This window comes from Monodon monoceros, unplaced genomic scaffold (assembly GCF_005190385.1).
Source record: "Monodon monoceros isolate NGI ecotype Baffin Bay Population unplaced genomic scaffold, NGI_Narwhal_1 Super_Scaffold_10, whole genome shotgun sequence".
NCBI classification, from domain to species: domain Eukaryota; kingdom Metazoa; phylum Chordata; class Mammalia; order Artiodactyla; family Monodontidae; genus Monodon; species Monodon monoceros.
Genome location: NW_021703766.1, coordinates 44170428 through 44196483, shown reverse-complemented (window position 1 = coordinate 44196483; position 26056 = coordinate 44170428). Strand labels below are relative to the sequence as shown.

Below are 26056 nucleotides of genomic sequence, written 5' to 3'. Positions count from 1 at the left end.
ACTTTGAGGTTTTGTATGTGTGTTACTAGGGTTTGCCTGTGACTTCGAAGTGCTACGACACTGTTTCTGTGACACGAGGTTTGTGATTGCTTGTTTCCTTGACCTGGTACTTGGTTGTGTTTTTCTGACTATCTGATTGGATGACTGTGTGCCGTTTTCATGACTGTATGAAGAGAGTAAAAGTGCTGTTGTGAAAGGTTATTTTGGGCTGTGTGTGTCCCCAACAGGGTGCTTGTGTATGCTTGAGTGATTGTGTGTATGCTCTGTGTATGATTGGGTTTTAAGACTAGATGGTCAGACAGTGTAGCATTAACTTGGTGATTGTGACTCTGGCCGTGTAACTGTGGAAATGTGATTGTGTGTGACTTTGTGAGTCATTTGTATATTTTATAGTCTGTGATCTTATGGGAGTTTAGTGGGGTACAGAGGTAAAATTGCAGTTTGGTAATTTCTGGGGTTCATTCTGTGGCTGAGCCAGCCTATGGATTAAGAATCCCTTGTGGCTTTGTCCTCCTCTGAGGACTTGACTTATTTCTCTTTTGATCACAGTGATTACCACACCCTACACCCCACCCCCCATTTCACACATTGCCTGTAGTGCTTCATTTTTCATATCCATCCTTAGTTTGCCCTGGGATTGTAGATGTAGCTTCCCTGCTGCTTGCTGCTGCTCTCTCACCTTATAGCATTAAGGGTTTTGGATGCAGAGAAGTGACAGGAAGGAAGAAGTCAGAAATTTGAACCCCTGAATGAAGAGTATTAGTTATTTCTAAGGCACAGATCTGGACTGGAGATGAGAATTTTAGAGCTGATAGCACCTTCAAGACAGGTCACTTGGAAATGTAATGGGATTCCAGGAGTGGGAATACTTCCAGAGAGCGTGCTAGAGGAGTCAGCCATACACTTGAGAACCTGTAGCACTCCCCTTCAGGACTCCATCTCCAGCAGACAGCCTTGAATTGAGAAGCAAATTCTAGCCCAAGTTGGCTGTGAACTTGGCCCTTCTTTCTAATACAGAAAGTGCAGAACTGTTCTAGTCTCCTTTTGACTTTCCTCTATGTTAAATGAGGGGTAGATTGGTGGCGTTCTAATTTAGAGTATACTCTAAGAAAGGCCCAGTATCTCATGATTCTTTTTTCTTTCCCTGAGAATAGCGCCCAGAGGAAGAAAGAGTGGCTGTTATACAATCAGAAGCAAGCTCCAAGGTGCGTAGATGTTTTCTCTTTGTTTCGTGAAATGCCTTTGTTTTTTCAGGACATAGGAATCTTTGGGTTTTTTTTTTTTGTTTCTTTATTTTTGGCAGCGTTGGGTCCTCGTTGCTGTGCGCGGGCTTTCTCTAGTTGCGGCGAATGGGGGCTACTCTTCGTTGCGGTGTACGGGCTTCTCATTGCAGTGGCTTCTCTCGTTGCGGAGCAGGGCTCTAGGCGTGCAGGCTTCAGTAGTTGTGGCATGTGGGCTCAGTAGTTGTGGCTCGGCTCTAGAGTACAGGCTCAGTAGCTGTGGCGCACGGGCTTAGTTGCTTTGCGGCATGTGGGATCTTCCCCGACCAGGGCTCGAACCCGTGTCCCCTGCATTGGCAGGCAGATTCTTAACCACTCTGCCACCAGGGAAGTCCCGAATCTTTGTTTCTTTTTGAAATTTCCTAGGTAAGCCTTCTCAAATGATGGAGGGGCAAGGCAATTTTCTGTAGATTGAGAGCAAGGAATATGTGCAGTTAATTGTGATAGATGCTTCCCAATAGCGGTTAAATTAAGGAAGAATGGATTTGAGATCCATAAATTTAAAAATGAAGAGCTCTTTTGTGTTATTTCTGACATAGCAGCATTCTGTTTTTTTAACTTTTTAAAATGTTTGTTAATTTTCAGAGGTACACAGAAGTGTACCTCTGTACTATCATATGCCCAACTTAAAAGTTATCACTTGCCAATCTTATTTCAGTTATTCTGCCTTCAGTTCAAAATACCTCCTAATTTGCCTTTTTATTTCTTCTTTGTCTTATTTATTTAGTAACATGTTATTTAGTTTTCAAACATTTTAAGGATCTTCCAGAGGTCTTTCTGCTACTGATTTCTATCTTCATTCCATTTTATTCAGAGAATATACTTTGTATGACTTGAATTCTTTTAAATTTATTAAGATTTATTTTATGACCCAGAATGTGTGGTCTATCCTAGTACACGTTTGTTGTGCACTTGAAAAGACTGTATTCTGCCACCGTTGCGTGGAATGTTCTATACATATCTGCTAGGTCAGATGGATTGGTAGTGTTTAAATCTTCTGTACCCGTATTGAATTTGTTGGATATACCTCTTTCTCTTTGTACAGTAGTTTCTATCAGTTTCTGCTTCATTTATTTTGAAGCTCTGTTATTAGGTACATAAATGTTTCAGATTATATGTCCTAATGTTGAATTGACTCCTTTATCATTATGAAATGGTCTTGTAATATTCTTTGCTCTGAACACTTACTTTATCTGATATTTAATATAGGCACTTCAGCTTTCTTTTCATTAGTGTTAGCATGGTATATCTTTTTCTATACTTTTACTTTTAACCTATTTGTGTTCTGATAAAGTACATTTCTTGTAGGCAGCATTTAGTTGGATCTTGTGTTTTTATCCAGTTTAACAATACCTGTCTTTTAATTGGAGTGTTTTTACCATTTATATTTAATGTGATTATTGGTATACTTTGGGTCAAATCTGTCATCTTTCCATTTATATTTGTTCCATCTCTTCTTTATTTCTTTTTCCATATTTTCTGCTTCCTTTTGGATTGAGAGAAAGAGTTTAAAAATAACAATACCAACATTTTTACTAATCTTATGAATATAGAAAACAACCAAGACTTCTTGGAGTTCAATGGGATATAACCCACTAAGGATCTATAATCAAATTACTGTGTTTTTAAAGTCGCCTATAATAACACCTTTCATATAGTTAAGTCATCAACTTGAGAGACACAGGCTCATTTGTTTCACCTTGCTTTCTACTTTTAGGGATTGTTTTCCCACCACTTTGATTTAATTTTGTTTTAAAATTAAATAGGATATTTACATATTTCTAAAATCAAAACTGTAGATCAAGGTGAATTTAGAGAAGTCTAGCATCCATTCCTGTCTCTTCCACCTTGTTTTTCTTTCCTCTGTAGATAACTACCTGTGCTTCTCTTTGGTTTATTCTTCTATTTTTCTTTCAAATGATATATATATATATATATATATATATATATATATATGTTTATGTGTTTGTATGTATATGTATGTATTTTTTATCATCTTCATTCTTAGTCAAAAAGGAGCATTCCTTGTATGCTGTTCTGCACTTTCCTTTTTTTTCCTCACATATTTAATGTATCCCAGACATCACTGCATAAGCAGCCTATAGAGATCCTCCTCATTCTTTTTAATAGCTTCATTTTATGTTGTGTGGGTATACTGCTTTATTCAGCCAGTCTCCTACAGGTGGGCATTGGTGGTTTTTTCCCCAGTGTTTTGTTGACAACTGTGTATATTGTCTCTATGGTTTATCTTTGGAGCAAATTTCTAGAAGTGGCCTACTTTTAGTTTATTTTAATGCTTTTGACATAAATTCTACCCAAATCACAACCTTAAGTAATAATAAAATTGGCCCATTTCCTCATTTTTCCCCTTTCTTACTTTTTTCTCCATTACCCAAATTTTCAAAAAAAAGTCTTCGTGTCTGTCTTTATACTGTTAAATATTCTTTTTTCTCTGAATTTATTGAGAATTTCTCTTTTTAACCGTAACATACCCTTGTTTTAAATTTCAGGAAGCTATTATTTCCTAGTTTTATGACATCAAAGTAGTACATGTTTGTTGGAATGATTTAGAAAATACAAAAGGAAACAAATAAGGAAGAAAATAAAAATTACTCAGAAACCCTCCTTTGGAATGAATCTTAGTTCGTATTTGGAATCTATCCTTCAAGTCTTTCTTTTTTACTTCTTATTATGGAAAAATTCAAACATATGCAAAGCTAAAAGTACAGTGTAAGGCACCCCTGTGTACTCTACCCATCACTCAGCTTCAACAAATATCAGTTTAAGGCTAAACATGTTTCATCTATGGTTCTACTACTCTCTCCCCCGACCCAAAAAAGCATGGATTATTTTGAAGTAAATTCCAGATATATAATTTCATTCACAAGTATTTTAGTGGGTGTTTCTAAAATATAAGGACTTTTTATTTTAAAAACAAAACCACAGTGTCATTACTATTAAAAAGAAAAAAAGAACTCAGTACACTCTTAATGTCATAAAATAGCCAGTTAGTGTTGTTTTCCCCATTGCCCATAAATAATTTTTTATGGTTTGTTAGAATCAAGATCCAAACAATGAGCTCGGTGCTTGTGATGACCTAGATGGGTGGAATGGGGGGTGGGGGTGGGGGTGGGAGGGAGGTCCAAGAGGGAGGGAATGTAGGTATACATATAGCTAATTCACTTCACTGTACAGCAGAAACTAACACATTGTACAGCAGAAATTAACACAACACTGTAAAGCAGTTATACTTCAATAAAAAAAAAACCTGTCCAAAAACAAGATCTAAAGAATGTCCGTTTAATGTAATAAGAAGATATATTTCTTAAATCTTTCTTTTTCTCTTTTCTTTCAGTTTTATTTGTTCCAGAAACAGAGTTTCTTACAGAGTTACCCATATTCTGGATTTTGTTGATTGCATATATGTGGTGTTATTTAACATGTTCTTTTAACCCTGTATTTCTTGTAAACTGGCATTTGTAGAGGCTTGATCAGGTTCAGGTTTTTTGTGTTTTTGCTTGTTTGTTTTACGCTAATCCTTCATACATAATGATATATACATCTATGAAGTAGTGAATATTTGTTTTCCTTTATGTGATGTTAGCAGCCATTGATAATCTTTATTTGGAATCCATTATTTTATCAGAAGTCACAAAATATTATTTAATTCTATCATTTCTTCTGCATTTATTAGCTGGGATACTTCTGTAAAGGGAGAGCCATCTTCTCATCAGTGTCTTGGTTACTCTGAAGTATAGCTTATGCAAAAAAAGTAGAATAAAAGCTTGATTTTACTCTCATTTTTCAGCATCTTCCAAAGTTTATCCTGTGTTTTCCTTTTAAATTATTATTATGAACTTGTAGATTCAAATATATTTGGTATGTTTCAGTCTATAGCAGTTATTCTATATTATATTATATTCTATATATATTATATTCTATATAATATATATTTATATTATATAATATATTATATTATATTATATATATTATATATTATATAATATATATTCTATATATATTCTATAATATATATTATATAATATTATATAATATTATATATTATATATATTCTTATTAATACTCAAACTGTCCATCTGTTGCCAGTGGGATCCTCTTTACTACCTCCGATTTGGCTCCTTTTGAATTCCTTTTTATTACTGTTGGAGTTTGTGGTATATTCCAAACTTTCTGGTGTGACAAGATGTTCTAGGCCCATCTTGTCCATTTTCCTGTGTTAAACATGAAATCAGCCACTTCTCTGTGGAGCCCTGGTTCCTTTTAGTGAGAAGTGGTTTTAAGAAGCCACAATTAGGATAGTTGGAGTTCTCATTGCTTCTGGTTGTTATTGCTTGTAGGTCTTTACAGAGTTGGTTAAATACGTATTTTTTAGAAGGAGAAAAGTACATCCTGAGTTTATAATGATATTTCTAATTGAATTTAAAGGTTATAGAGTTTTTCTTGATTTTTACATTTGTATTTCTTTTTGTACTCTGAAAATCTTTATTCTTAATAACATTAAGATAATTACATACTTGCTTTATTCTCATTGATGTATGTGTGTGTAATCATTTCAGAATTGTCTGTTTTAGAATAACAATGCCAATATTATTAATAATTTCTTTTATTTTATAAAACTTGTTAATAATACTTAATAAATTTATTATTTATTAATATTAATAATAGTATAGTTACTGAAAAACAGCTATTTGGTTATCTGTTATTAGTTATTTGGTCTGTAGGTTATATTGCACTAGGAATCTAATGTTAAATATACGTATTTGAAAATTCCTTGAAATAACCACTTCCCTTCTGTGTTTACCCTGCTAGTATTATGAACAGGTAAGTTTGTTTCACTTTGCTTTCGGTTCTTAGGGATTTTTTCCAGTTTGATTTAATTTTGTCTTAACAGTTATACAAAACATACTCACAGTTCCAAAGTCAAATGGATTCTATTTGATACCACCTTATAATATTTTGTGTGTGTTCACGAGAGATATTGAGCTAAAATTTTTTTCTTGCAATATTTTTGTCAGGTTTTGATATTATGGGTTTTTTGCCTCAAAATGTAAAAGATTGTCTACTCCTTTTCTTATTTTCTGAAAGAGTTTGTGAAGGAATAGTATTATATCTGCCTTAAATGTTGGTAGAACTTACTGGTGAAGCCATCTGGGTCTTCTCTGTAGACAGGGTGTTTTATTTTGTTTTACTAAAAATTCGATTTCTGTAATATCTATGGGGCAGTTTATATTTTCTATTTCTTCTTGTGTGACTTTTGATAATTTGTGTTTTAAGGAATTTGTCCATATCATTCATATTGTCAAATTTATTGGCATAGGGTTGCATTATCCTTTTAATGCCTGTAAGATCAGTAGTCTCTTCTCCATATTGGTAATTTTTTTTCTTCATAGACTTGCTAGGAGCTTATCAACTCTATTAATCTTTTGAAAGAACAAGTTTTTTGCTTTGTTGATTCTCTGTTAAAATCCATTTTGGATCAATTGTGGATTTTGTGTTTATTTCTATTATTTATTTTCCTCTTACTTTGGGCTTCATTTGTTCTTCTTTAACCAGCTCCTTAAGGTGGGAACTGATGGTACACATTCCTTTTTTCCTAGCATTTAAAGCTATAAATTTTCCTTTAAATACTGTTTTTGCTGCAGCCCACAAAATTTGGTAAGTTGTGTTTTTATTGTCATTCAGTTCAGCATATTTTTTAATGTCTTTTGTGATTTCTTCTTATGAGTTATTTAGAAGTGTGTTTAATTTGCAAATATTTGGAGGTACTACTAGACCTCTTACTGTTATTTCTAATTTAATAGTGTGTGGACAAAGACCAGAAAATATACTCTGAATGATTCAAATTTAAAATATTTTTGATACTTTGTTTCTTTCCCGCACCTGACTTAGTGCCTAGCCATGCATTGCAGTATCCTAAGGAGTTGCAGTCCAAGGGCTCAGGCCTCCCAGCCAGCCATGCTCTTATGCACATCTGCCTTCCTACCACAAGTGCCTCCATTATGATACCTCTTTATCAGGCACCGACTTCCTTATCGTGTATATGGAGGCAAACCTTGAAGATACTTTTTCTTCACTGTGACTCAGTACTCAATACTTTTCTACTCCTAGCCCTTCCCCCATCTCCCTCTCCATGAAGTGGGAGGGGTCTTTTGTTTGGTACTTCCTTGGCAGTGAGATGGTTCCATAAATCTGGGTTTATCCATTAGACCTTCTCTAGGTGCTGCTCCATGGGGGAAAATGGAACAGTGGGGAAGTCAGCACTGTCTCTGGGTTAGCCTCTTGCTTATACTAGCTGATTAGTAAGTGATTAAACATTAAAGGCTTGACTGGTACTGTCATTTGGCTGTTGTCTTCGTCAGCTTTTCTGACAACTAGCAGCTCAGCTCTATCTAGCACAGCTCAGCTCTTGACAGTTGAGTGTGGTATTCTTGACAGTCGGTATGGTATCAGTTATCACATGGTACTTGATAGTGTTGTGTAAATCCTCTATATTGTTACTGATTTTTAAGAATCTACTTGTATCAATTACTGAGAGAAAGATGTTAAAACTTCCAAATCTGATTGTGGATTTGTCTCTTTCTTCCTTTAGTTCTTTCAAGTTTTACTTTATATATGTTGATACTCTTTTGTTATATCTTTACACAGTTAGGATTGCTGTGTTTTCTTGATGAATTTATCATTTATTGCCAGTGTTACTCTTTGTCTATTTTGCCTTATATTAATACAGGTACACAAGCTTTCTTATGCTTAGTGTTTGTATGGTATGTATTTCTGCAGTTAACTTTTTTTTAATCTTTATTGGAGTATAGTTGCTTTACAATGTTGTATTAGTTTCTTGCTTTCTCCATTTAACTTTTAACCCATCTGTTTATGTTTAAAGTGCATTTCTTGTAAAGAGAATACAATTGGAATTTGCTTTTTTATCTTGCCTTGACATTGTCTTTTTATTGGAATAGTTGGACTGTTTACCTTTAAATTAAGTAAAATTTAGTTTAAGCCCTGCCAGGGATGGGAGCATCCATATACATGTCTTTTATGAAGAACTTGGCACTTTTTGGAGTTTAATTCATTTAAATGTATTTGTGTCTTCAGCTCTGTGATGAATTTTTTTTTAATTCTGAATTTACATCTTATCTGAATTCCTTTTTTATCATCACGATGGGCACAGTTATCTATTGTAGCTGGAAGAAGTGGAATTTCTAATTAAATATTTATTGATCACCTATATCAATGATTCTCTGTAGGGGCAGTGACTTTCCCTAGGGATGTTTTCGAAATATAGCTGGGTTCTTTTGAATGTTTAAATAACTGGGTTGAGGGTGAAGGCTTCTGGCTTTTGAAGGACTGAAGCAAACCATGGATCTAGATCACAGCTTAGAAAGCTTTTCTGTAAAGGGCTAGACAGTACATATTTTAGGCTTTATGGGCCATATGGTCTCTCTTGCAGCTGTTCAACTCTGCCATTATAGTGTGAAAGTAGCCAAAGACAGTATATAAGTGAATGAATATAGATGTGTTCCAGTAAAGCTTTATTTTTAAAAATAATTGGTGGGCAGTAGTTTGCCAACTTCTAGATGTCCTGAAGTGCACAACAAAGAAATTGTCTGTGACCTGCAAAATGAGGACCATAGCTGGGGGAAAAATGTGTTTATAATTATCTGGGTCTGGCACCTCTCACGTAAAGCATTTTTTGCCTGATTTTTTTGAATTGCTGCACTTATCTATTTTACTATTATTGCATGGTTTTACTGTCAGCTAAATCTTCCAGGAATGCTACCGTAGTTTGATTGAGAAAAGATTGTACTTTGTTTTATTCAGAAATTTACTGAGTTTTTTTAAACCATTTAAAAAAGTTACAGCACTGATGGCAACACTGCTTGTGATAAGACTTGCTAGTATCACATACTTGTAGAAGTCTTCATTTGTAGGTAATGCATTTCATTGATTCTACACACACATACATACATATATGGCCTTTATTTTAAAATGTCAACTATAAATAAAAGATGTCAACCATATTAAGTTGAATATTGTAATCTTATAAATCTAAATGTGTTCATTTTAAGTAGTTGTAAGCCTAAGTATTTAACTATTTGAGCCTTCTATGTAGTTGTGTATGGTCATTAACATATTAAAGTTTAACAGTTGGTCATTATCTCTTTTTTTGGTATAATGTATATGTGTGTTTTATTACCTATAAGTTTCATTTCAGAAATAGTAAAGAAGTTGTAAATGTTTCCTCTTTGTATATAGAGAGAGCATTGAGTTTGACCAGGGTAAGGATCACCACCTGTATCTCCCCTGCTTAGTGTATATTTTGGGGATGGGAGAAAGAGACAGGAAGAGGAGAACAACAAAGATAACTCTAACTTACCCATTTGGAGCTTTGCAAAAAGCATGGTTTCATGGTTCTGTTTCTCCCCCCCAGTACTGCCTTTTCCAGACTCTGTGCTTCTCTAAAATAGGAACCCAGAAGATGATTGATCATTTCTTGCAGCTGTAAAAACCATGGCTCAGGTAAATCAGTGTTTCCTTGTGCCCTCTTTAAATAATCACTTTTTTACAGAATACGTGCATGTTTGCATTCCTTATTCCTAAAAGTTCCTTCCTGACTCACCCCATTCATGAGTGTGCTTTCCAGTTTTTTCCAGTCTTATAAGTGATAGTGTCTTCCCTAAGTATGTCCTTCTAATCTAACTTATATTCACATACTTATGCAAAAGTCCAATGAGCATCTTTGACTGGGAACACTGATATAACAAAAGCAGAGTCCCTGATTTTTTAAGATTTGTACATACCACCCATGAGAAAACTTTGACCTTCTCTTTAGACCTACATTTCCTGGTTAGACAAGATAGGATTTGGTCTTGACTGGGCTTAGTGTCCATACATGGCAAACCTCGTGCTTTGTGAGCTTTTAAGATAAGGAACATATTAGGGATTGAATACAGAGAGATCAGGGATCTTCCCTGGGAATCCGTGATTGACGAATACCAGTAACATGGATCATTTTGAGATTCAACATTTTGTGCTAATCTTGAATGTGTAAGTTTAGATTATCTTTTCTACCTTTCTGTTGCTTAGAATAAAGAAAAGGTAAGTTTTTAAGTGATTAATAGTAACAAGAAAGATCATTATTCACGTGATGATGCCGTTGAGAATTATAAACTACCAAAAGTAAAAAATGCTTACAAGGTTTTTATGTAACCTAAAGTGTTCAATGATGCACACTTATTAAGTCAGATACATTCATTATATGGAGCTATTCTACAGTCTATTAAAAATATTTACTAAATTATTGGTAACCAGGAAAATGCTTATGTAATATTCTGATATAATGGTGAACCTGAGGGTTCAATAAATTCTTTAATTTTATGCAAATCTTATAAGATAGAGATTTTATAAGGTTTTACAGAAAACTATACCAAATTTTTTCTTTCTTAAATAGAGAAGAAGAGAAACTTGCATTTGTTGAGAATGCATGATATGTAAGATACCTATTGTACAGGGTGCTTGTGTATGCTATTTCTTTCAATTGGGACATTGCATTTACTTTATTAATTCTCAGATTTATATGTAAAATGAGATATTCTATATGCAGGAAATATCTACAGCAACAGGCATAAAAAGGAACTTCAGAAGCACCAATTTCTTTAGTGTCTTATCCATGTAAGAGGCTTCCCAGCCTATTTGCTCTGTTACCTTCTTCGTTGAGAGCTCTCTATCATCTCCCCTTCCATTGAAAAAATATTTTATTTCCACAACTAGTATTATGTTTATGTTTCAGAGATCAGTGATGTTCAGGGATGTTGCCATTGACTTCTCTCAGGAAGAGTGGGAATGCCTGGACTCTGCTCAAAGGGATTTGTATAGAGATGTGATGTTGGAGAACTATAGTAACTTGGTGTCACTAGGTAAGGATATCTACCCCTAGTATTTCAGGATCTACCTTTGGAATGGCTGCTTTCTTTTCTGTTATTTCAATGTTGTTTTTAAGTGATTAACTGAATTTCTTATTATTCTCCAAGGAATAGTTTCAAATTACTGGAAGTAGACATGGATGGTTTCATTGGGCACATTTATCTTCTCCAGCCTTCAAATATAATTGCCTGTCTTCCTTCTGTCTTGATTTTCCCATCTAAATGATGACTTTAGTCTTTGGACTCTTCAAGTCGCTGGAATATAATTGTCTCTTGCCCCTTCACTTCTCTTTCCCCCTGTAACAACCCTTTTATGTAAACTTGGGAGTCATCTTCTTTCCAGATTTTTTTTTATATTTAGATTTATATCATTTGTCTCCGTTCTTTAAAACGTACTCATTTATTCAAAATATATTTATTTATTGAGGGGCCTATTCTATGCCAATGACTGTAGTAGGCATTGGAGAAATAATGATCTAAACAAGGTTCCTATTCTGCTGAAACTTACATTCTTCTGGGAGAAATACAAAATAAATAAGGAAACAAAAATATATGTGTATGTGTGTGCATATTTATGTGCATATATTTATTTAATAAACATAAAAATTGCAGGTAGCAATAAACAGTATGAATAAAGGTGAAGTAGAATAGGCAGAGAAAGAACTAAATGGGGAATGGGGGGTAGGTTATTTTAGATAGGTAGATTTTGTAGAAACCTCTCTAAGAAAGTAACATTTGAACAAAGACTTTACCAAAGTAGGGGCATGAGTCAGGCCAGTATCTGGAGGAACAGTATTTCAGGTAGTTGGAATAGTAGGTGTAAAGGGCTTGGGCTGGGCATTAACTTTGTAGGAGGAACAGAAAAACATTATATCTAAAGAAAAGTGAATGATAGAGTAATAAGAAATAAGGATAGTTAAAGAATAGAAAAAAAGGAGTTGAAATTTTATTCTCTAAGGTGGTGCCCTCTGAATCCTGGCCGAAGCAAATGCAAATTCTCTCTGGAGGAAAGTAAGAGGGCTTTTAGAATTCTCACAAATTAATCAACAAAAGATGAGCTCACAAAGATCATCAAACCCACGAGGAAACAGGTCACAGGTGAGTTGATAAGGAAACAACAGATCGCATGGTAAAAGATTTAACATATTGGAATTTTTAAATGTAAATATAAACTATTGGTGAAATACTTAAAGAAATAAACTAAATTACAAAAATGAAAAGCAATAAAAGATTTTTATAAAGGAACAGATGTGAAAGAGAACTAAATTGAACATTTCTAAAGGTTCTGTTTAGTTCTTTTTAAAAATAATTATTCTAAGGTTGATAATTTGCATGAAAATTATTCTGTTTATAAAAAGACATCATAAAGAAAGTAAACGACAAGCCGTGAATTGGGTGAAGATAATTGCAATGCATATTGACAAGAATTAAGTTAGTATCTAGAATACAAAAAGCTCCTATAGATGGTTAAGAAAAAGGTAAATAACCTTTTTGAAAATTGGGTAAAAGACATTTATAGGCAGTTCAAGGAAAAGGAAATGCAAATAGCCAATAATCATGAAAAACTGTTCAACCTCACTAGCAATCAGGAAATGCAAATTAAAACCACAGTGAGATAATTATTTCACACGCCCTAGATTGGCAAAAATTGAGAAGTATGACAGTACCAAGTGTTTACAACTTTTAAATGCAGAAGTGCTATATACCTCATTATTCATAAAAGCCAAAAAGTGGAATGACCCAAATGTCTATCAGCTGATGAATAGATGAGTAAAATTGGTATATCCTTACAATGGAATATTAGTCAGCAATAAAAAAGAATGAAGTTCTGATACATACTACAATACGGATGAACCTTGAAAACATGCTAAATGAACGAAGCCAGACACAAAGACTACATATTGTATAATCATTTATATGAAATGTCCACAATAGACAAATCCATAGAGACAGGAAGTAGATTAGTGGTTGCCCAGCACTGTGGTGGGAGCTGGGAGGTGAGGGTGGATTGGAAAATGAAAATAGGGAAATTGAAAATGACTGCCAATAGGTATGGGGTTTCTTTTTGAGGGGATAAAAATGTTATAAAATTTGATTGTGGTGATTATTGTACAATTCTATGAATATACTAAAAACTGTTGAATTGTATGTACTCTAAATGAATGAACTGTAGGTATATGAATTGTATGTGAGTAGATCTGTTTTTTTAAGTGTTCTGTACCTTACTGATGTCAGTATCAATTGGCATAATCACTTTGGAAAAATATATAGAAATTATTTCTAAACTTTGAGAAAAGTATTTATTTTTATTTATTTGGTTGCGCCGGGTCTTAATTGCAGCACACGGGATCTTCATTGTGGCATGCAGGATCTTTAGTTGCAGCATGTGGAATCTTCTAGTTGTGGCGTGCGGGCCCTTAGTTGCAGCATGCGGGATCTAGTTCCCTGACAAGGGATGGAACCCAGGCCCCTTGCATTAGGAACATGGAGTCTTAACCACAGGACTACCAGAGAAGTCCCTATTTCTAAATTTATATGCACTTTGGAAATAGCAGGAGTCCTTTTAAAAATTCCAGATCCCAGGCCACATCCCAGACCAATTAAATCACAATCTATGGACACAGGACAGAGATATTATTTTTTGGAGTTCCCTAGGTTGTTCAAATAAATGTTCAGCCATGTTTGGTAACTACTGTAATATGATATTATCTGAGAATTTATTTTTGAAATTTAATTGTTATTGCCAGTATGCTTGGATTTATTTCTCTCCTATTTTATGCTTTTGGATTACTCTCTTGATCTTCTTTGCTTCCTTTTAAAATCTTTCCTTAATCAGGATGGGTACAGTTTTTTTGTTTTTATTAAACTCCATTTCCTCCCTTGTTTAGTTTGGAAGGTATACACTATTTGTATGCTTTTACTGGTTATCTTTAATTTTTTATCACATGCATTTTATTCATCTTAATGCAAATGCAGTTTTGTAGTTTTTTTAAATTATGATATTTGAAAAAATATACATTTTTAATGGAAATTAAATATTTTAATAGATATTGTTTTTATTAATAATAAAACATAGTTATTCAAACCACATATAATATTTGGTCTGCGTACTACTTTGTAGAGGTCTTGTAATAAACTATATGCCTCACTCATCCCTAGGATTTCAAGGTCAACAAGTTAAAAAACACAGATATCAAGGACTGTATCTACCTTGAAATAAACTGGTGGCTGCTGTGGCAGTGAATTGAGGTTTATAGAGAGATGTGATATTTTCATCTCTATGTCAAATACATATTTTATTTTCACAAAATTCTTGTCAGGCATGTACCAGCAGTATATGACTTACTCTTTCTGTACACTTTGACCAACACTAGATATCATCACTTAAAAATATCTGTAAATTTGTAGATAAAAAATTGAATAACATATTGCCGTGATTACTGGTGAGTTTAAATATTTTAAGAGTATTTCTGCCTGTTTTGGTCATTTAATCATGATCATTATTGTTTGTGTCACTTAACAAGTACATACTTAAGAAAGCCTATAGTTAATGTCTCCCTTCTCCCAGGACAATATAAAGAATCTTAGAATGTTTTAACTTTGGTTAATCTTTCCTATTTAATATGTTATTGTTGGCTAATATTTTAGTTCTGTTTTCTTTTAACCTCCCAAAATGGGCATTATTTTTGTTTTACAAAATGGCAATATTTGGTTGTAGATTTATTCACATGAATATCCTTTTATTTGCACACTATTCACTTTCCATCATACCTTCATACTGCGATCATTTTATTTATCATGAAATACATTAAGCAAGACCTATTGTTAGTAAATACTCTTCATTTATATTTCTGTTGTTGCAATATAACCTTGTTTCATCTTCATTCTTGCCTGATGATTTAGCTGGGTATGGAATTCTATACTGACAATTATTTTTTTCTCAGCACTCTGTAGATATTATTCCACTGTCTTCTGGCTTCTGTTGTTGCTCTTGAGAATTCTACCATCTGTCTCATTGTTGTTCCTTTTGTAAGTAATCTGTATTTTCTCTCTGGCTGTTTTAAGATTTTAATATAATTGATTATATTGTTTTATTTCTAGAACTTGTTATTTTCCCTCTCCCCTAGATCTTACTTTTCTTCTATATATTCTCTTCCTCATGGTTTTGATTTTATATTTTCATATATTTTAAGCATTTATATTACATGTATCATTCAACAATTACAATTTCTGGGGAACCGGTCTAATTCTGCAGTTTCTTGCAAGCATAGGGGCTCTTGTGTAATGATGAATTATCCATAGCATTTTTTCTTCTTTTCATTGAGAGTCTAGGGCAAGACAGAAATGTACCTTGTCATTTTCCTTTGAGATCAGATGGATTTTTCTTTTCCTTTCTCTGAACTGTAGGCCTTGGACAGTTCTGATTTTGTGAAGAGGTTCAGTGCTAGTCCTTGACGTTTAGTGGGCCCAAGGCTTTTTGTCTCTTGGGTTTTTTTTTCATTCCAGTAAGGTATAAACTTTTAGGCAGTTGAAGTCAACAAATGTCCTGAGGGTAGCTGTGACTTCAGAGCATGCTGACCTCTAGTATCTGATGATCTCTTCATTTTGCCCCCTTTGGATCTGCTTTATTTTCCTTTAAGCATGGCATACTTGTAAAAGGGTATTTGATATATATTATCTAGCATTTCATGGTGTTTTGGGGAAATCTGATGCACCATTCACATACTTGCAATATTGAATCCTTCTTTCTTTGAACATGCTATATCTACTTTTCTTTTTATGTCCGTCTGTAAAGTTTCATTGCCTTTTTAAAAGGTCTTGCACATTTATTGTTAAGTAATTTCCTCAGTACTTTATAAATTTTGTTGATATTATAAATAGAAATATTTTGTTCTCAGACAAAAATCATATATATACACATACATATATAGGTAGAGCAAAATATTGCTTTCTGTAAATTGATAATAACCTTATAGAAATACCTAATAGTTTTGTGATGGATCATTTTGGATTTCTAGGTAATTTTGCTCTCTACATATAATGTGTGATCCCTTTCTTTTCTATTTGTACCATTTTGTGAAAACTAATCAGTAGGAGCTGAGTATTTGACTGTATCACAATTTGAAAACAATTATTGTCTTTTTTCAAACTTTATTGGGAGTGCTTCTAATGTTTAATTTAAAATTTTTTTATTAAGTATGTTTCTGTCGGTTTCTGGTAAATACCCTTAATTAGGTTAAGGAAGAGCCATTAGAGTTTTTAATAGACGGTCTTTAGGAGCACAGACATTGAACTCAAATTTTAAGTTCTTAAACAAGTGGCCCAAATGGTCAATTATTGAAATCAATCAAGATCTCTAAAACAAAGGAGCCTCAGTGTGGGTAGACAGCCTGATTCAGCCTGCCTCTTTATCTAATCATGTGCCTGGCAATGTGTTTATTGGATCCAGACATGGTTGAAGTGAATGCCTTGACAGTCAAAGCTAAGTCATAAACTTGCATTACAAAAAAGAAAAAAAAAAAGCCAACTGTAAGGCTTAACACTATAGGAAGGCATGGAGAAGAGTTGCAGAACTTCTGTGCCCTCTCCAGGTGCACCACCCTTCTAGCACTTCAATGTGTTCACTGACCCAGAAGTTCTCTGAACCCCTCCTGTTAGAGTTTTTCATGGAGGCTTCATTATGTAGGCATGATTGATTAACTCAGTGGCCATTAGCAATTAATTCAAATTCCAACCTCTCTCCCTTTTTCAGAGGTGGGGAGTGGCTGAAAGTTCCAATGCTTTAATTACATGGTTCCCCTGGCAACCAGCTCCTCTCCTTGGGGGCTTTCCAAAACTCACCTCATTAACATAAACTCATGTGGTTGAAAGGGACATGTTATGAATAACTAAAAACATTCTTTTTACCTTTAGCACTCAGGAAATTCTGAGAGTTTAAGGAGTTTTCTCCCAGAAAACAGGGACAAAGTCCAAATATACTGCTTCTTATTATATCACAATATTATAGTCCTCTACTTTGACTGTGGATTTATCAGTTTCTCTTTGTAAGGCTATCAATTTTTGCTTATTTACTTCAGAGCTAAGTTGTTAGTTGCCTAAGGCCATGACTGTTGTGATTCCTCTTGCCTGACTCTAAGATGATTGCCCTGAGCTGATTTCACTGGAAACTGATAAAGAACTTCTACAAACTTAAGCTCCATCAATCTACCTCCCTGCACCCATAGTCATTCTGCCTCTTTTCCTATTATCATAGATGAATTTCTGTGCCTTTATCTAAGTCCAGTACCTCCACTTATATACTAAATGCCAGTCCTACTCATCTGTTTGAGGACATTGTTGAAGTGATTGCTCTCTTAGTCTCCTGAAACATCAGCTTGTCTATATCTGTTACAATCATTTTTATCAGCATGTTACCAAACTCAGGTTCGGCTATTCACCACTCGAAAGCTAATACTTGAAAGACAAGTGTTGGTTAGAAAAGAAAAGGTTGCTTTATTCAGGAGGCTTGCAACCTGGAGAGAAGGAGGACTTGTGTCCCAGAACCAACTCCGAAGATTCTGCTTGGCCATGAAAGTTTTTAAAGGGATAAAAGGGGAAACGATCTTAGTTAATCATTAAGGTAGGGGGTCAGATTCCTAGTCATTTTCCATTACGTGCAGACTTACTGACTCTTGTGATCTTCCTTTAGATGCTATCTTGTTCATGTAGTTTGCTCGTGGGATTACTGAAAGGAAGGCTCGGGAAAGGATCTTGTCATCCGTTAATTACTTATTCTTCATTTCTGCTTCCTTAAGGAAAGAATCAACAGATTAGGCAGGGCATTGTGTGATCAGTAGGTTTCAAAGGTGTGATTGGGCTGGAGGTTAATTAAGCATGGGGGCATCTGGTGTAAAAGTTAAAATATAGCTTCACTGAAGTGACAAGGCAAAAGGCCTTCTGCAAAGTGCTGTTCCTGCAAAGAGTTGTTTCTTGCAGAGAGCTACTTAAAAGCACACAAACATGTAACTTCGCTCATCTTAAAAGGAAAAACAAAACAGACACAAATCTCTAAACACATATTTTCCTCTTGCTACAGCCCTATTTCTCTGCTACTTTCTACAACAAAACTTCTCAAAAGAATTTTCCATGCTCCCTACCTCCAGCTCTTCTCCCATGCTCTCTTAAATCTGCTTCAATCAAAATTTATCCCCATTTCTCCACCAAAACTATCTGGTGAAGATCACTAGTATCCTCCATATCACTAAAGACTCTGTTAAATGAGAAGTCACCATTTTTTTTTTTTTGGCTGCTCCTTCTTAATCTCTTTTGCTAGTTTCTTCTCATCCACCTGACCTCTAAATGTTGAAGTGCTCGAGGGTTCAATCCTCAAACTTCCCTTCTCTTCCCATCTCTTCTGTATCCAAAGTCTCCCTGGATGATTTCATCAAATCCCATAGTTTTAAGTGTCATCTATTTGTGGACGATTCCCAAATTTATAAATCTAATCCATGTATGTCCCCAGAACCCCATATACGCCTGTCTACTCAACATCTTTACCATGTAAAGTCCAAAACCAAATAGTTCAAAACCAAACTCTTGATATTCTCTCCCAAACCTTCTACTATAATGAGAAGTTCTCAGTAAACAGCACATTTATTGTTCTGGATGCTCAGGCAAAATACTTAGAGTTTTCTTTGACTTTTCTCTTTCATATTGCATGTCCAATCCATCATCAAATCCTCTTCATTCAGAATATATCCAGAATGCAATGACATCTCACTTTCTCCACCCCTTCCTCCACACTCTAGCCTGAGCCATGTGGATTATTGCTATAGCCTCCTAACTTCTATCCACCTAGCTTCTGTATTTTCCCACTGACTATCTTTTTTTTTTTAATTTAAACAAAATAACCAGAAGGATCATTTTTAAGCAAAATCAGAGTTTGTCATGCTGCTTCTCAACAACCTTCCAATGACTCCCCATCTCAGGGTAAAAGATTTCTTAAAATTGCTAAGACTAAGATTTCCTTGTCTTTTTCCTTTGGCTCCAGAGGATTTTTTTCCTCCCTCTGAACTGTAGGCTTTGGATGGTTCCAATTTTGTGAAGAGGTTTATTTCTAATCCCTGACCTATTATTGGTCCAAGGCCTTGTCTCTTGGATTTTTTTTTTTTAATCATTAAGATTCAAGTGTAGGCCATTGAAGACAGCAAATGTCCTGAAGATAGCTGTGGCTTCAAAACATGTTTACCTCTCTAGTTTCTGTTTTTTATTTCATTGTGTCCCCTGTGGATCTTCTTTACTTTCTTTTATGCTTGGCTTACTTTTAGAAAGTGGTTTGTCATGTTTTATCCAACATTTTTTTGTGTGTTCTTCAGGAAATCTGATGCACCATTACATATCAGGTGTATCCACTGTTACAGTCATAATATACAACAGTTGCTTTACACCCTTAAAATCCCTCATGCTGTCTCTGTTGTCAAATCCTTCCTCCTTCCAACCTATGAAAACTGACCTATTTTCAGTCCTACAGTTTTGCCTTTTCCAGAATATTATACAAATGAGAATCAAAATTTATAGCCTTTGGGTTCTGGCTTTTTTCACTTAGTAAAATATATTTAGGATTTATCTATATTATTGCATAAATCAATAGTTTGTTTCTGTTTATTGCTGAGTATTGTTCCATTGTATGGAAATACCAGAGTTTGTTGATTCACTCACCTTTTGAGGGACATTTGGGTTTCCATTTTTTTGGCGATTATATATAAAGCTACCATAATTTTTGATGTACATATGTTTATCTGGATATAAGTGTAAATACCTATGATTGCTGGGTCATATGCTGCGTATATGTTTATCTTTATAAGAAACCACCAAATTGTTTTTCATTATGGTTGTACTGTTTTGCATTCCCATTATGTAATGTATGAGAATTTTGTGTGTGTTCTTTTTCTTGATCTATATGTCCATCCAACCTACTCTTTTTAAAATAGAATACCAGGAACTTTATCACTCCAGACTCTTTCCCTTATATTGAATAATTGCTTTCTTTTCTCTCCAACATCCCCAGCATTCCATAAGATTACAGAAGCCTTTCGTTATGTCTTTGACCTGTAGCAGTGCCTGAGAAATGATAAAAGATATTCTTCTGAGATGAACAAATAGACTTGCCTTGGATAGAAGAGTAAATAAGAAAAAACATGAGAGGGCATAAAGAAACAAAACAGGGTGAACTAAAAATAAGTAAACAAAAGCAACTTGGTATTTTCATTGGTTAGGATAGGGAGAACTAAAGAAGATAACCATGGTTAGTACTTAGGAAGTAGTATGCAAGAGGCTAGGCAATTGGAGAGGTATATGATCACTTTTTGCATTTTTATCTTAAATTTAGTATGGATGTACTTTTGTTTGCATCTGTAGGGAGGTATTGGGGAAGACACAGATCAGTGGTTTCCAGGCATCTTCCCCTAGGGTGAAGAGAGATCTACTGCAAAGGCATGGCACAAGAGTATCTAGGAATAATAGAACTGTTGTTTTTTACCATTACTGTGGTGATGGATACATAACTACAGCCCTCATAGGTCCGTTTCTTTTGTCTTTTTTCTCCTGATTTTTAGTTAAGTTGTCTTTTATCCTCATTCACCTGGTCAATTTTTATTGAGAGCTAGACACTGTAAAGAGAAATTATAAAAGGAATTTTAAGGCTTCATCTTCAGTGAAGATTTAGGTTTGCTTATGACAAGCGATCTTGAATTACCTCAGTCCAGATATCTGAGTTTGAGATGATTCAAATATGATTCATACTTCAGACCCTGCCCAGACTGGTCTACTGTTTCTCCCTATTCCTCATTGTAGCCCTCTGGGCTCCCAACCCAAAGTATGGAGAATTTATGTTGAGTCTTGTTCTCCAATTATTGTCACCCAAGACCCATGAAATGGTCCAAAACACTGTTTAGTTTCTCCACATCTCACTTGCCTTTTCTAGAATTGTAAGACCTCCCCAAATGGAAAAGTAGCCCCAAATGTTGGGCTAATTTCTCTGAGTTTTCATATCTTTCAACTTTTAGCCCACCAACTCTTTATTCTTATATGAATTCTCTAATGCCTTCAGTCAGGTGCCATTTATATTTTGTCCAATTTGTATAATTGCTCTCGTCATTAGAAAGGTTCATTTAAATTACCTAGTCTTCTGTTACCAGAAATAGATGTTTAAGATTCAGGAACTGGCATTTAAATTGAGACCTTAGGTTGAGAATTGGCTTATATAGAGTATCTCATTCAGAACAGTCCAGAGACATAGGACAGGCTCTAGGTAGTTGTAAGTTGAAATAGGCTTTGTGATTTTCAGAGCTAAAAGGAAGCTAATATGTTTGGAAAATAGTGAGCAAAGCTGAGAAGGCTCATGGGGAATCAGATACTTAGGCAGGAACCATGGAGAACTTCCTCAAAGTCATGGAAGACATTTGGATTTTATTTTAGAAGTTTAATTTGGAAGCTATTTTAAAATTTTAGGCAAAGATAGCTAATCATAATCTGAATTTGAATCAGAATCTGTTAGTGGAAAGCATTAAAACTAGAGATTTCCAAGCTCTTTTTTCTGATTCACTAGATTCAGATTCAGTTAGTCTTGTGTGGTTATTTGGGAATCTTTAAGGTTCCTAGGTGATTTTGATCCCCACCAAAATTTGAGAACTACGGACCTATAAGGTTTTCTTAATCTCTTCCCTTATCTTCTTTTTTTAAAAAATTAATTAATTTATTTGTTTTTGGCTGTGTTGGGTCTTTGTTGCTGCACAAGGGCTTTCTCTAGTTGCAGCGAGTGGGAGCTACTCTTCGTTGTGGTGTGTAGGCTTCTCATTACAGTGGCTTCTCGGCGGAGCATGGGCTCTAGGCACATGGGCTTCAGTAGTTGTGGCTCGCGGGCTCTAGAGCGCAGGCTGAGTAGTTGTGCATGGGCTTAGTTGCTCCACAGCATGTGGGATCTTCCCAGACCAGGGATCGAACCTGTGTCCCCTGCATTGGCAGGTGGATTCTTAACCACCGTGCCACCAGGGAAGTCCCTTGCCTTATCTTCTAAGTATAGTTTTCATTATTCTCTGATCAGTTGTGTGCCCTTTATACGTATTAATATATGAAATCATTCTAAGCTAATGTTTTTTCAAACTCTGGGTAGCAACACATTACTGCAGCATGAAATCAGTTTAGTGGTTTTTGACTTTTTGTGTGAGAGAGAGAAGGTGGGATGGAGAGAAAAAGATGACTAGAATAGTGTAGTGTAGAATAGAATAGAAAACAGAATAAGTATTGTTTTATGAAACTTTGCATGTATCAGGTTGTGATGTGAAAGGTAAGTAGTACACAATATTTGAAAAACTCTGAGGTAAGCCAGTTATTTTCTATGGATATTATTTCCATATATATTTTTTCACATATAGTCTTTTCTACTGTGGAAGGTCTTTTGAAATGACAAAAGAAATTTTTGATGTTCTCTTATTTTTCAGACTTGCCTTCAAGGGGTGCAAACAAGGACTTAACTCCAAAAGAGGATACTTATGAAACAGAATTATCCCAATGGGAAATGAGTGCCAGGCTTGAAAACTGTGATCTTGAGGAGTCCAATTCCAGAGATTATTTAGAAGTCAAAGGCACATTGGAAAAGCAACAAGAAAATCAGGAGGAATATTTCAGTCAAGGGATGATCATATATGAAAAAATGTCTATTTTCAATCAGCATACTTACTTATCTCAACTTCCCAGGTGTCATTCTACTGAGAAACCCTATAAATGTAAGGAATGTGGGAAGGCTTTTAGACGAGCTTCACACCTAACTCAACATCAGAGTATTCATACTGGTGAAAAACCCTATGAATGTAAGCAATGTGGGAAGGCCTTTAGTCGTGATTCACAACTCAGTCTTCATCAGAGACTTCATACTGGTGAGAAACCCTATGCATGCAAGGAATGTGGGAAAGCCTTTACTCAGAGCTCACAACTTATTTTACACCATAGGATTCATACTGGTGAAAAACCATATAAATGTGAAGAATGTGGGAAAGCCTTTATTCGAAGCTCACAACTCACCCGACATCAAAAAGTCCATACTGGGGAGAAACCTTATGAATGTAAAGAATGTGGGAAGGCCTTTACTCAGAACTCACAACTTACTCTCCACCAGAGACTTCATACTGGTGAGAAACTCTATGAATGTAAAGAGTGTAGAAAGGTCTTTACGCAGCTCTCACAACTTATTCTTCATAAGAGAATTCATACTGGTGAAAAACCCTATGAATGTAAGGAATGTGGCAAAGCTTTTATTTGTGGCTCACAGCTTTCTCAACATCAGAAAATTCATAATGGGGAAAAGCCATACGAATGTCAGGAATGTGGAAAGGCTTTTATTCGCGGCTCATTACTTATGCAACATCAGAGGATTCATACTGGTGAAAAACCCTATAAATGTGAAGAATGCGGGAAGGCCTTTATCCGTGGCTCACAACTTACTCAACACCAGAGAATTCATACCAATGAGAAGCCTTATGAATGTAAGGAATGTGGAAAGACCTTTAGTCATGGCTCGCAACTTACTCAACATCAGAGGATTCATACTGGCGAGAAACCCTATCAGTGTAAGGAATGTGGAAAGGCCTTTAATCGTGGCTCCCTCCTTACACGACATCAAAGGATTCATACTGGTGAAAAACCCTATGAGTGTAAAGAATGTGGAAAGACCTTTAGTCGTGGCTCAGAACTTACTCAACATGAGAGAATTCACACTGGTGAGAAACCCTATGAGTGTAAGGAATGTGGGAAGTCTTTTATTCGTGGCTCACAGCTTACTCAACATCAGAGAATTCATACTGGTGAGAAACCCTATGAATGTAAAGAATGTAGAATGGCCTTTACGCAGAGTTCACATCTTTCTCAACATCAGAGACTTCATACTGGTGAGAAACCCTACATATGTAATGAATGTGGGAAGGCCTTTGCTCGTGGCTTACTACTTATACAGCATCAGAGAATTCATACAGGTGAGAAACCATATCAGTGTAAGGAATGTGGGAAGGCCTTTATTCGTGGTTCACAACTTACTCAACATCAGCGAATTCACACTGGAGAAAAACCCTTTGAATGCAAGGAATGTGGGAAGGCCTTTAGTCACGGTTCTCAACTTACTCTACATCAGAGAATCCATACTGGTGAGAAACCCTATGAATGCAAAGAGTGTAGAAAAGCCTTTACTCAGAGTTCACATCTTTCTCGACATCAGAGAGTTCATACTGGTGAGAAACCATATCAGTGTAAGGAATGTGGGAAGGCCTTTACTCGTGGTTCACAGCTTACTCAACATCAAAGGGTTCATATCAGTGAGAAATCTTTTGAATATAAGGAATGTGAAATAGACTTCAGTCATGGCTCACAAGTTTATATATGAATTATCTGATGCTTGTGACTAATATAGAGAGCCTTCTCTGGTCATTAATTCATTATCATCAAAGAATTCTTAAAATGTGAATATGCAAACACATTTGCTTCGTAAAGTTCAGCATCAGTGAATTTGTATGGGGGAAAGATAATGATAATGTAATCCATGTAGAAAAACCTACTAAACTTTAGCAAATTATAATAGAGAATAATTCTGTTAATGTAAATATAGGAAGACTTTTAGCCATAGCATGTCTTTTTCAACATTATCTTGACTCAGTTGATTTCCTTTGTGACATTTAACATGATAATTAACCACTGCTTTGGTTTAATCAATTATCAGATAGACCTAAGACTAATTCCTTATAAGATTCTTGGAAGTATTATGTAAGTTATTACATAATAAAGTTCTTAGGATAGTGCCTTCAACATAGCATATCACAGATATAAGCTACCATTATGACTCATGTCATTTTAGAGAATTTGCATGAGAGGAGGACATTTATTAGTATAATGAATGTTGAGAATCTTTCATTAACATTTAACCCTGATTTTTTGAGTGGGGGGCACTGTATGCTATAATGAATATGAGAAAGCTTTCATTCACATCTCATCCCATATGCTGTATGAGGAAATTCATAGTGTAAAAAAAAAACCTGTACATTTAATCAGTGGATTGCTGAAGAGGTGTGAAGTGAATTGTAACAAAGTCCAAAAGCTCATATTTTCTAGCATCTCTGACCACAGTTCAAGAATGTTACTTAGAAATGAAAAAAATTGGATAGCCAAAATAAATCTTTATACTAGGAAATTTTTTAAAACGTGAATGCACAGCTTTTGAATTAAACCAAAAAACTGACATTTATAGACTATTTTGCTATGAAAACTGATAAGAATCTGTGTCAGAGACTGCTGTTTCCCTACCCAATATTCATTTTCCCTTCTTCAGTAATAGAATTCTTGGCTGAAAAGCTATCTCAGCTTCCCTTGCAGATCCACAAGATGTAAGTGGTATTTGTATGAATAGGACATTTAAGAAATCCTTATTTCTTCTCTGCACTTTTTTTGTTTCCCTGCCTACAATGTGGATATTTAATCTGCACCTCTGGCAATTTTATGGGGACCTTGAGAATGGTATCTGGGTATTAAGGATGTTGGAGCAGAAATACAGAACACGTCTACACCTATGCTGATTTTATGAAACAGTCATACAAATTTGGGTCTGCCTGCCTTCTGTATTTCTTTATATAAAATTAAACTTCTTATCTGTTGATGCTGTTGTCATTTTGTTATTGACATTAGTAATTATTATGGATATAAAAGTTTGTACCTGGAAGTGGAGTGCTGTGGGTAAGAGAAATCTCAAATATGGCATTAACTTAGGGCGATGGAGAATGAGGATCTGCTCATTTCAGGCTAGGAAACTGAAATGAGCAG

At 35.0% G+C, this 26056-nt stretch overlaps 1 protein-coding gene across 5 annotated transcripts in view; it reads left to right on the top strand.

Annotated features, from left to right (window-relative positions):
• The window catches only part of LOC114889100 (zinc finger protein 420), a 93055-nt gene that overhangs the window by 29051 nt on the left and 37948 nt on the right, over nucleotides 1-26056 (top strand). Inside the window, exons 2-5 of one of the 5 annotated variants that reach the window (XR_003791965.1) lie at nucleotides 1155-1205; nucleotides 9730-9818; nucleotides 11089-11215; nucleotides 22699-24225. Coding sequence is in view for 4 of the 5 variants with exons in the window: in XM_029211991.1 (XP_029067824.1) it covers nucleotides 9810-9818; nucleotides 11089-11215; nucleotides 22699-24629 (2067 nt within the window). In the remaining variant the exon portion in view is untranslated. Of the gene's footprint in view, nucleotides 1-1154; nucleotides 1206-9729; nucleotides 9819-11088; nucleotides 11216-11675; nucleotides 12320-22698; nucleotides 25845-26056 lie in introns of those variants that run through there. The other 4 variants (XM_029211991.1, XM_029211983.1, XM_029212048.1 and 1 more) reach the window with 4 other exon arrangements.